This window comes from Clupea harengus, chromosome 3 (genome assembly GCF_900700415.2).
Source record: "Clupea harengus chromosome 3, Ch_v2.0.2, whole genome shotgun sequence".
NCBI lineage: Eukaryota > Metazoa > Chordata > Actinopteri > Clupeiformes > Clupeidae > Clupea > Clupea harengus.
The window spans coordinates 2,419,374-2,431,759 of record NC_045154.1 but is presented as its reverse complement, the minus strand read 5'-3'; the positions used below and the strand labels follow the sequence as shown (position 1 = coordinate 2,431,759).

The following is a 12,386-nucleotide window of genomic DNA, read 5'->3' as shown; positions in this document are numbered from 1 at the left end:
TGTATCTACAGAAGTAATAGCCATTGCTATGCAATTCATGACATTAAAACCCCACTTATTAACATGATTACCTCACACCTAAACATGATTACCTCACACTTAAACATGATTCTGGTGAAAAGTTGTTGATATTTTAGCTTAGCTTCCAGTCAGTTTACGCCCCTCCCTTCCGTGCTACTAAGCAACGGGTTGATTGACTGGAATAGTGTATGGCTCAGTCCGAGCCACCATGTTTCCCATTTACAGAATAAGGACTGTGTACAAACACCAGAGTATTGAGTGTACACATAGCTAGAGGATTGTGAGGAGCAGTTCGCTGAATTTGAAAAAAATGTCTATTGTAGTATTGGAATGCTGACCCAACTTTTAAGTGGACACTTTTACATTTGTCAACTTTGTAAAACAGCACCACCCTCAGATTATTACAAGAACTACAATGACACGGATGTACTTCATTAATAAAACTGAATGGATTAACTTTAGACATTTCACATTGTATGCCTGTTACCTCCATTCACCTAAATACCTCCATGTTGGTGGGCAGTCAATGAGCGGATATGGCCGTCACTGGAGAGAAAGAAGAAAATGAAACATTGCAACCTAATTAAAATTTTAATTGGCTGGCAGGTCAGCCAGCTGACTCTGTGGCCTGCTTCTGTTCTGATGTCTTTGGCTACAAACCTACAAGATTACTCAACAGGTGCTCACTCAGCTATTGAAGTTAGTGTTGCAGTAGTCCTCCCAGTCTTTTCCATATAAGGAGATAAGACACTTTATCCTTCTGAGATGCCGTGATCAGTTCAGGCCACTTCATTATCTGACCTCATACAAAAGCATCTGACTGATTACATAAGATTTTTTACTGTACAGAATAGATTCAGATGGTGAACAGCATTAAAACTGATTTGGCGCCTGATGTCAAAATATATACTGATCCTGCAGCTTGCAGGAAGAAGCGGCTCTTTCCTATGTCAGTGGGTGTCTGGGAGAGAGTGTGGATACAAAGATGGCCAGTTAGTAAAGATTACAAGAGGACTGCTTAGCCAACTAGTATGGTCCTCAGCTGGCATTAGTTAATACATGGCTTCAAACCAAATATAAAACTAACTCAAAGTGTATGACTAAGTGCTTTGTACATATATGTGCAGTTAATGTAAAACATTTTTGTATGTTTACAGGATTATTTAAATGTAGTGTATGGAAATATCCAGCACATACGCACACACATACAGAGAGAGTTGTTCCAGTTTACACTAACTTAAGCACACTTTAATTTGAGTTAGGTAGGTCATGGCTTGCATTGAGCCTTCACAATAATCACCACATCCTGCTCTGAAGCCAGGTCTCTTGGAAAGACAGGTAGGATATGTTGTCCTCTATGCACGTAGAGCTGGTTTACTTTGTCTGGTAGGAAGGAAATCCTTATTAACGCAGAAGAGACAGCTGACTCTTGACAATCTCATGGCTTGTCGGCCACACACCATGATGCCAAACTGCAGTGGGAGTTCAATGCTATTAGGTACAGTGGATGAAAATACTCAGTTTCGTGAGTTGTGAAGTTGGAAAATGAAGTGCTTTTACAACAGGTAAAATAACCATAAATGTAGTGGTTCTCCAAACTGTATTGAGAATGAATTCAGTTTTATTTGTATAGTATTATTGTGATTAACAATGCATACACTCTAAAAACATATTCAAATGTTACATTATCCACATTTCTAATTAGCAGTTTTGCCTGTAAACCTGTACGCGGTAGGATTGCATGCACTGCAGCTAATCTGTCTTTCTGCAGCTGTAACTGGCTTCATTTTGTAACTGCCTGTTTTGTCTCATCATTGAACTGATACATTGAAGATTGCAACAACAGTAGATGTATATCTCTCATCCATCTTGATATGCAGAAATATTTTGTTCCCATGCAATCATGTGATTTGAATCTACCAAAACACATCGCTGTTCAATTCTAGCTGTCTAGATCAATCATTTTGAAGTCAGAATAAACAGCTTCTTACTTTTTAGTTAGATTTTCTCGTTGAAGACACGATAGATGTTTGAGCTGCGCTGGATGGTTTGGTTCTATGGGATTAACAGACTTTATTGTGAGGGTGTTGACTTATGATGGTGGCTGTTGTAAGCTTGTCTATGTGGTCATGTCTGCATTTAGGGACACAGGATTTCTGCTTAAGCAGTGTGGGCAACTGCTTTGCATAGCTTGTTGGCACAAAGTGTGCTTAGCTCTGCATATGATCTCAGATGCCTGTGCTGACATGTATAGGTCGTTGAGAGTCAATGTGCCCCTCCTGAGGTGCCTTCATCCATGTATCAGGTGAAAGGAAAAAGTCTGACTTTCTTGCAGTAGGTGGGCCATTTTTTCCAACTTTCCCAAAGTAGGTAGACTGACAAAGTTCACATAGCACTTGAATGGAACCCAGCACCGCCATGAAGTGAGCTTTCTGTCCTTGAATGCCAAACCAAACAACCAAAGCTCAAGTAATAATTATACAAACACATGGAGTCGCTGGTTGACACTGTACCCTTTTAAGGATGGCAACTGCCAAAAGAGAATCAACACATGCCAAAGAGGGAGTCTCGTTTTACCTGCAGGGGGAGATGTTGACATCAAGGTGTGTGTCCTATAAGTGCAGACTGGATTGTCAACAGAGGAAAGTATACTCTGTGAGCACTGTTGGAAGAGTGTTTCCATGCCAGGACACACAAATCTCTGCTGTTCTTGTGAAATATGGAGCACCTTCCTTTCACTGCAGGTCACCACAAGGGACCTGATCCCAATCAACTGGGCAGATATTTGTGGAGGGTGTGAATTTCTTGTTTGTGGTTTGTCGTGGAATGAAACAACATTTTTTAGCTGGATCACAATGGTGGAATTACAGTAGCACAATTAAACTCAAACTGTGGTCATACTTGGGTGGCCTTGGCTGGGATATTGGGTGCCAATATGCCCAGAAGACACCAAGGAACCATGGCATAGTTCAGTCTTAGAGGAAGACATGCTGGAGGAACCTTGGCATAGTTCAGTCTTAGAGGAAGACATGCTGGAAGATGATGAACCCTAGAGCATATGAACAAATGATTATAAAAATGCATGTCTGTAATCTCTTGTGTGATCTAACCTTTTAATGAAACATACTCGATTTGCATTACGGTGTTTTGTTTAAAACAAGAAAACACAAACAACAGCACAGCGGACACTAATGAAAGCTGGATGGATTGGTAACTGATGTACTCTGGGTACATACTCTGTGACTTTGGGCTGTAAATGCTGTTCTTACATCTTGACAGTTTTTCGGACCCGGGGCACAAAACTAAATGAACAGACTGGACAACTAGTGGGAACGTCAGGTGAACCTGTAGCCTATAACTCCTTCACATCACGATACATCATCAAAATTAATTTGAAGATGTAACAGAAGCAAAATACTAACAAAACCATAAAACACTGTTAAAACGTGCATAGTATTTTTTGAGGTATTCCGTCATGTCCGTCAACTATTTTCTTTTAACAAAACAAAAAAATCCATCATCTGTTCCCTTCTACCTGTTGATGACAGGTGGGAACTATTCAATGTCTTTTGTCAAGACACATTTGAGGATGTAAATATGGTTTGTTCTTTTGCATATTGTAGGAATCCTACTCTCTTTATTTGTGTCTTGGTGTTAATGACGATCAGGTCATGAGGTATCCTACACCCAGTGCCATGGACCTTCCCCTGCATTCCGCTGGTGCAATACACCACTCAATTGTCATTGGCTGCTCATGTGAGTCACGGGACTGTATATGTACATTCAGAAAACACACACTTGTTATCAGTGTCCCAGAAAATTCCTACTGTGACCCTTTGCCTTTAGCAAGTTGGAAAATGTGTATTTGCATTCAATATATTTTCATGTCAGTCGATAAGTACTTTCTATTCAGACTGGCTAATCCTGACTACATCTTCCATATAAAGTGAAACTAATTTGAGCTCAATGGAATGGAAAGTAGGTATTTTATAATTATTTGCATTGACTGGATTTGTCTACAAGGTTGTTAACCAAGGTTATTGTGCTCTATCTTCACTTTATTTGTCTCCAAATACAGAAATGATGGGTAATGGGTAAAATAAAGTGTCGATATTTCTACAGGACAAAAGGCTTTTTAGGCAAATGTCACAATAGTAGTGGCAGTCTTTCCTTCCATCCATCCATCCCTTTTAAAATTAGAATTTTTTTCACTGGTTCAGGATAGCCCTCTAGTGGTGTACATGCTATGCTCTCCTTTTAAATGTATAGTTAATTACAGTTACATTATAGTTAATAACCCTACATAAATGGTCATTGGTTTGAACTTAAGGAGTCTGTTGGGCCATATGTTGCACAAATGAAATACACACAGCTTTAAAATGATTTCATTCTTTAATGTCAATTGAATTTTAGAACTCCCCTGGAGATACATACCCCGAAGGGAGCCAGAAAGGATGCTGAATGTATCTTGAGAATATAATACTTAATAATGTAATACTTTATAATACTTGAGAATATAAGTAGACTGGAAAGTTGTGGAACTGTATAGCATGGGAAAATAAAAATTAAAAAATGAATAAAAAGATTTGAATGATAGTATCAACAGGCCAGGCTTTCTTTAAATGATGAAACTGTCACAAGGGTAGAGTGCAACTGCAGAGCTTGAGGGGATGAAGTATTCAGGTTCAGGTGTCCTTGATTCGAAATACATGATTTAGAGGTCCTAATGACGTAGGGTCAGTGTAAACTGTTTTATCAAACAACTATCCAAGGTGACTTACAGTATAGTACAGATAGTGCATGTGCTCCGTGAAAATCAAACCCATGACCTTGGTGTTGTTTTCACCTTTCTCTACTAGTTGAGCTACAGAAACTAGTAATGTGTGATTAAGCAGTTGAGGTTAGAAGACAGGTGTCTAATTCAAGAAGAGGAAGCTATTGTAGACATATGAGTGTAAAGATTAAGACATGTGGCAAGGTTTTTACAACAGTTAAATCAATCCGTTTGATACGGTAACCGAATACAGAGGAGCTCTGGCTCTGAATAGGAGAACGATTAGAAACGCAAAAAGAGATTATTGAAGGCACATTTGTACAGTGGATCAAGCGTGCAGAGCTTAATATCTTTTTATTGTGTTTTATTGTCGTTGACTTCTAAGTAGGCTATTTATATCTACAAGGTCCACATTTCGTCTCAGTAGATGGCGGTAATGCACTGATCTAGCTTGCCTCCCGCCATTAAAACCACCAGAAGACTTTGTTTGTTACCTTCAACTGCTTTGAACAAGCATTTTTGTATCTACTGGTACTTCAATTCTGTTTTTGCAAGATACTGCGTCTCCCCCTTTTCTATTAAACTTTGATCATTCCTGTCTTGAGCACTGCCATGAAAATATTTGCTCTATATGGTTGTAACATAATTGACATTGCTCATTAACACCAATGGCAATAGAGATTCTTCATTTTGCGGTCCAATCACAGTCGACTTTATACAAATGTAAACATTTGAGGCGCGCAATGATCGGATCGGATTGCGATATAGTTTATAGCCTCTTATGAAGACAAATGTGCATACAAAGAGTATTTGTATGACAAATAGCAGCAACCCAGAGACGTATGTAAAGCTCTTAGGCGAGTTTATCTAGGAAAAAGTTAGCTACACTCGAGATTTTAGCGTACCAGTTTGCCTTTTTGCTAATCGTATTCGCACATTTTTGTTAGCGGTCTGCTCGCTAGCTAACATTAACTAGCTAGCTAGCGATAATAATGTTAAATAACTAAGTCTTCGTTTCCAGGTTGATTGGGTTCCTGGAGAAATTAAAAATAGTACATCGTCATTTGAGTCACTTAACTAGCTAGCTAGTTAGCTAACTTTCGGAAATTCTATAGGTGATAGATACGGTGGCACGGGAAGTTAATAGTTTAACGTTAAGCTACCGGGTATGGCGAAATTCCTCGAAGACCCGTCAGTTCTCACTAAAGAGAAACTCAAAGGTGAGTTGCTAGCCAATGATGTACTTCTCCCAAATGGAGACCAGAAGAAGGAGGTGTATGTTCAATTATATTTGAAGAAACTGACTGTGTTAAACAACATGACTTATCAAGACACCTTTTCGAGTGATGATGAACTGCCGACTCCCGTGGTCTCCAATCGGACTCGGTCCTCAGGAAGGGTAAGTTCTTGTAGCTTGCTACCTAGCTGTGTTGTTAGCCCCTTTCTTTTAATGCAACGTAGATAGCCAGCTAACGTTAGCCGTCTAACTTTATTGTTCACGTTGCAGAACTGTTGAAACTGTAAATACCGTAGTAATCGTAGTAAATACCACGATCATGTAGAGCAAGCATTCGCTCATAGTTCGTGCAAATGCTTCACGTTATAACCGAAGGCACACATCTGGTATTATTGGAGCCCTTGTTTTACGTTATATTTTGAGTGCATTTAGCTAATCTAGCTAAGAGAAATCTGCGAGATGCCAGCAGAATTTTGGACAAATTTAAGTATATCGATGTGCAATGTAAAATAGCACACTGAAGTCTGCGATCACGTTATCGTTTCATAAATAAAATCGCAGGTGCGCCTAAGTAGGAGGGCAACAAAAATGAACTCACTTGAGTAGAACTCGAGTCGCCTTTGAGTAGCGGAGAGCACTGGTAATGACAAAACATTACGACGTTGCCCGTTGAGTCCCAGATCCAGATGCGTTTTGTAGCCTAGTGTTTTTTTTTTTTTTTTTCTGAATGTCAGGATTCGCTAATCCAAAGCGCACGAAAATGGACTGCGCTGGACTGAGTTAGGAAACACAAAGTCAAAAGACTAGACAAGATATCACTCAGTGCAAACATTTAAATCAGAAAAAGACCTACTGGGTTATCATGATTGCTCATTTGTGTTGTTAAAGCTGTAAAGTGATATATATTTCCCCCCCAGAAAGCTTCAAGGAAGACGGATAAACCTCGACCAGATGAGGTTGACATGTCAGGCCTCTCCGATGAAGATCTGAAGGACCAGTTGCTTAAACATGGAATTGATGCTGGTCCTATTGTAGGTGAGGGTCAGGCACATTCATCCGCCTAGTTACAAACTGTTAGTATTAGTTGTAGTAGTAGTAGTAGTAGTAGTAGCAGCAGTAGTTGTAGTAGTGCTTCACTTTTTATTTAAAGCAAACATAGTTAAGGAAAGTTCTAGTATCTAGGAGTATCATAGCCTCGCTCTCCTAGACCACCATGGTTGACGGTATTTACACCTTCACACATTCTCAGCCAGGTCACAACCCCGAGTCTTATAAAAAATGATTTTTAATTATGAATAAGTACTCACCCACACTTGTTACCCCTAATGTATCGATTGCAATTTCTCCACTTCAGCCTCAACACGCAGACTCTATGAGAAGCAGCTAGTGAAGGTTCTAGATGGAGCTGCCAGCATCATATCAAGTCCTCCAGAGCCAACCACCTTGAAGGCGGATGGCGGTCAGAATGGAAACACAAACTCTGTGCAAGATCACTACAGTGATAAGGAGGATGGTGAGAAGTTACATTGCTTTTTTCTTTGTGAGACCTCAGGAATATCAGTACTGGTAGTGCATTTTGCTCTCATCATTGTATTTTCTGAGACAGATTTTCCCTGTATAGAATCAAATGATTCAGATCGATTTGTTGAATCTGTCACCTAGCCTTTCCTTTCTTCTGGGATTGAGGCTTCTGGCTTCTGCATCTCATCATCTTGAGAGAATAGTTCATTGAATGAATTGAATTGAATAGAATAGCCTGTGGCAAGCCACATTTCAGTGTGACCTCTGAGTTTGGTAGTGTTGAGTCGTATTTGGGTATAAGGACAAGAAGGAAATGTAGAGTAACATGGTCTTTGTATAGGATGTAGTACTGTCATCTCATCTTGTGTGATTATTATTATGATTACTATTATTATTGTTATTAAATCCCCAATCCTTTGCTGCGGTTTGCTTTGCAGAGGAATCAGCCCCAGCAGTGCCTGAGCCAGAGCCAGAGCCAGCCCCTGTCCCTGTCGTAAGCAAGCCAGTCAGGAGCCGGAGCAAGACTCCTGTTACAGTCCGCACCAGCAGTAGACGGCAAAATAAGGCAAGTCCCCTATTCCCACCAAAACTAACATTTTGGGATTCTATAATAGATCGCAATTCAGGATGTGCCCTTAATATTGATTAGAAGTGACCAGATATGTGGGTACAGTGAAGTCATATTGCATAGTATCCTGGGCACTTAGACCTTAATAATGGAGGTCACAGACAGAGGCAAGTGTAATTAAGAATGACAAGCTTTTGCCATATTTTCCAGCATAGGTACATTTTATTTACCAGATAAGATGTAAGATTTAAAAATATGCAACATACAATGTTATATCATCTGGCATCCATACATTGCAACTATACATTTTGTATCAACCTTCCAGGTGGAGGAAAAAGTATCCGCTGCATATGAGACTGCAGTGACTGAGGAGGAGGATGTTTTAAAGGAGATGTTTCCCAATCAGACGGCCACTCCCACAGGAATCAGGTAAACAGACTTTTGGGCCGTGTTTTCCATAAAACTTCAGTCTCCAGTTCTCTCGCAAGTAGCTGATCCTTAGTAATGCATCCACTGACTTTCTTTCTTTTCGCCCACGTCAGTGCCACTTGTCGAAAGCCTATTCACGGGGCAGCTGGCCGGCCTGTGAAGCCCTTGAACCTCTGGAGAGAAGAAACCCTCCAGCATCAGAGTATCTACACAGAGACCAGCTCCATCCTACAGGGCCACTCCACCTTAGCAGCTCCCCCCTCTCAGGGCTCCCGTGTGGGTCGCTGCCTCTCACTGCTCTTGAGGCTGATGGTTCTCCTCACTGTGATTGCAGCTGTCTACTACACCTACCAGAATGTGGACAGTGAGCACATCAATTACATCCGAGGCCTGGTAGAGAGCACCGGCATCCCCGCCCTGATCACTGGAGGTGAGAGTACAGCAGACAAAAGCAGCGAATGAGCAAGAGACACTGCTGCCCATACCTCATCCAGCCATCGCCTGTGCAGCTCCACCTCAAACTGCCCCTCATGATATGAATTATGGGTTATCCCTCTCCAGCAGTCTGCTGTCCCAAGCTCACCTGGATGGTAACAGTCTCAGTGAAGTCTAGAAAAAGTAGTTTTTAAACCATCATGGGGCAGGCTTTCATTTAGCTTGGTTTGAATTGTTTTTTTTAGCTTTCCTAGCTTTTTTTTCTAAGACAGGTAGTTTTGCATGGTTGGTCTTTGTGTTTGTGACTGTCAGTCATGTCTTTAGCACTTCAGAGTGATCTTCAAAACAAAGTTATTGAAGATGACCTGTTTTGCATGAATTTTAAGTAAGTAAGGGCTTAAACATAAACTGGCTTTTAAGTATTGTGCTTTCAGTGTAGTATTTTTAAGTGTTAATAATTGATCAATTTGACCCAACCATGCCCAGGTTTGTTTGGGAGAATCTGACGCCTCTGTCATGACTACACTCACTTCAGGTTTTTCAGTCACAGCCAAATTCAGTGTCAAGAACTGAACATGATAATCATGACATTTGACAACATTAGATTTTTTCCTCTGGAGGTTACAGTCTATTATTTTATACATCAGAGTTTCATTTGTAGACCTGTGCTTTGATAAGGGTATGAAATGTCCCTCAAAATAAAAAAAAACTTCCAATAAAGGCAGAATCTCCATTAACAGCCAACTATTCAGTTTGTTCACACCTTTCTCCATTAACAGGAATGACGGGAAACATATTTTTTTATTAAACTTGTTAGATTTTCCACACCGTTGCCGAGTTGCCATGACTGCTTACGGAGTAGCTACATCAGCATGGTAATGACATTGGCTCAGTCAGCCTGGAATTGATACTACCAAAAACCTTTTGGCTGTCCCTACATTAGAAAAATGTATGGGGTTTTGTAAAGACGTTTCTCGAATAGTACCAGATGTGTTGAGTCATTTAAGCCAATACTGCACTGGCCGTTATTGTACGTTTTTACAGGATGTCTACTTTTGCTTTGTAGTCTGAAGCTGAACAAATCTAGTGTTTCAAAAGTTATCTCTTGTTTTATGTCAGTATTGAACTGACATGACCCTTTGACCAAATAGCTGTTCAAAAATCTTACTTTACCTACTGATAGCACATCTAATATTTTACTTTCACAATTTCATTGAATGCACAATCATGCACAACTGTCTTTCACAAAGGCACATTTCTGTGAAGGTGCATCAGTAAAGCACATTTGAGGAGTGTGCTAGCTGGCAATGTTTCTTCTAGAATGCTTTGAATGAGCTGTACCATATAAGATACTGTTCAGTGGAGGTGTGGTTCTTGGTCGTGCTTTCATACGTTCAGACCACGACACCTATAACCTGTTAACCTCGGCAGTGGCGCTAAATTTAGATTCTATTAGTGAGGCAGGCCAAAGCGTGACCGTCTTACCATATTGTTCTGTTTGGAACCCTTTCTGCTGATTGAAAAAATGCCTGTCTAGGAGAATGTATTGTAAAGAGTTTTTTTTGTTTTTTTGTGTGAAGTAAATTTACATTAGAATGCAGTCTTAGCAACTTGAAGCTAAAAGGAGTTGCATAAGATTTATTTTTAGATAATCCCTCCTTCAGAATGTAGCTTGAAAATGTCATTAGGGAATAAGTTGTTCTGCTGTGTTGGGTCAAATGTATTTAGCTGATTGAGAAAGGCTTTTTCTTTTGCCCCATGTATCTTGAGAGATCTGTTCATACCAGAGAAGGGCATTTCTGTAGTTACCTCAATATTCCCTTACAGTAACTCAAGTGCCAGTTAAGATCACAGTCCATCAGGATCATGTTAGCCACCTAGACATTTGACAAGCAGACAAAGATCATTTGTAAACATATTTTTAGTAACTCATTATGGGTTTGGGCAGTAACAGGGATGGTGCTCATACAGTTGTTAGGCGACAGACTGCACTGATCATGTCTTGTGTGATTGTTTTACTGTTTGTGATGTAGCATTTCTATTTGTGTGAACCAAACTAGACTACTGTAAATACATGTACCTGTAGACCAGTTGACCGCTCTGGCCAAATAATTTCTCCTCTTGCTTTTCTACTGAACATCTGATCATGGACTTAACCCCCTGAATCCAAATCACAAGGACTTAACATGAAGAATCTTGTTTAATACAGACGGCATGTTTGTACTGTTTCAGTAGCTGTGAATCGTCTTTGGTTTTATATTTTTGTAAGGGGCTTGAGCAAAACTACTGACTTTTTAAAATAAGTGTATCCATTATTGTAGTCAATGCAGAAATGACACAAGCAGTGTCTGAATGGAGTCTTCATAGTTTTAATTTTTGGAATTTACTGTTTGAGGTTTTTATTTTTTTAATTCTCTGTGTGTGCGCACATGTTAATGTCTCTGCCTAATAAAAACTAAACATCTCTAGTGTCCTCACACGTTTTTGTTTCCCCCCCACTGACCAGACTGGACACTCATCGGCCCCCGGGTCATTTGAGTTTGATTCCCCTGCCTTATGTGACAAATTAGGTTACAGTTTTCGGGGAATCATACTTTAGAATGGCATACCGAAATGCAATTGACATATTTCAATAAATCTTCCCATGCCCATTTATTTTAAATCATCGACATCGTCTTTGAATGCATGGATACCCTGTAATTCATAAAATAATATGCAGCTAAAATGTCAAATTGAATTCTAGGTTGAATACTCACCTCATCCACATTCAGATGCACCACCAATGTCCCCTTCGTATGGAGATTTGACCAAGGTTAAACCCACGTTAAGGGGCTCCCACCAAGGAGCCATATAACGAGACTGACTTCCTTAACAATTGCAGTCATCATCTGGACCATAATTGTATTACCATGCATTTTGACCCACCCACATAGTTCAAGGTGTAAGTATACTGGAAAGCACTTTAAATGACAGGCTTCAGGTTATTACCAACTATTAAAATTATCTCACAAAACCTCTGCTGTTTTGAATTACTTACTACACACTTAAACTGAGCATTATAAAATTATAAACATAAAAGAATCTCAAATATTTTTACACTGTTAAAAATGTCTAGAGATCATGCCACAAGCTGTTTTAGCCACGTGTCACATGTGTTAACTTAAAAACAACAACTGTGTTTTGCTGGTAAGTCTTCACTCCTATCCTAAAGACTAAAGATACATGAATCATACGTGAAACCTTTTAAACTTTTGGTGCACTATTATTTGTAGTATTATATTACTGCTTCACCTAATGCTTAGGATGTGCTGAGCATGGCATGCTCCTTGCATGTTGTTTGTAATGCCTTCATGTACACTTTTTACCTCAGTCCTTGTTCCAGATTCAGATGGAGGGTATTC

The 12,386-nt window shown here is 39.8% G+C and overlaps 1 protein-coding gene and 1 long non-coding RNA gene across 3 annotated transcripts; both read left to right on the top strand.

Annotated features, from left to right (window-relative positions):
- Positions 1–1,340: 1,340 nt before the first annotated feature.
- LOC122132821 lies at positions 1,341–4,587 on the top strand. Its single transcript, XR_006152333.1, has 2 exons — positions 1,341–1,586; positions 3,690–4,587. It is a non-coding gene; the product is annotated as an uncharacterized LOC122132821 (long non-coding RNA).
- A 734-nt stretch (positions 4,588–5,321) lies between these two features.
- On the top strand, positions 5,322–10,542 carry tmpob (thymopoietin b). Of its 2 annotated transcripts, XM_012822348.3 has the most exons (7): positions 5,322–6,015; positions 6,127–6,194; positions 6,950–7,067; positions 7,387–7,545; positions 7,991–8,118; positions 8,447–8,550; positions 8,664–10,542. In XM_012822348.3, exons 1-7 carry the CDS (start codon positions 5,964–5,966, stop codon positions 9,010–9,012), a joined length of 978 nt encoding a protein of 325 aa, XP_012677802.2. In that variant the 5' UTR covers positions 5,322–5,963; the 3' UTR covers positions 9,013–10,542. The 2 variants fall into 2 exon arrangements, with proteins under 2 accessions (XP_012677802.2, XP_042563408.1); XM_042707474.1 differs by having other exon boundaries at positions 5,323–6,194.
- Positions 10,543–12,386: the final 1,844 nt, after the last annotated feature.

Bases quoted from the DNA above. Each gene is read 5' to 3' on its own strand.
- tmpob (XM_042707474.1), top strand. From the start codon at position 5,964: ATGGCGAAATTCCTCGAAGACCCGTCAGTTCTCACTAAAGAGAAACTC. The intron at 7,068-7,386 runs GTGAGGGTCAGG...TCTCCACTTCAG, and splicing joins TGATGCTGGTCCTATTGTAG to CCTCAACACGCAGACTCTAT. The intron at 8,119-8,446 runs GCAAGTCCCCTA...TCAACCTTCCAG, and splicing joins GCAGTAGACGGCAAAATAAG to GTGGAGGAAAAAGTATCCGC.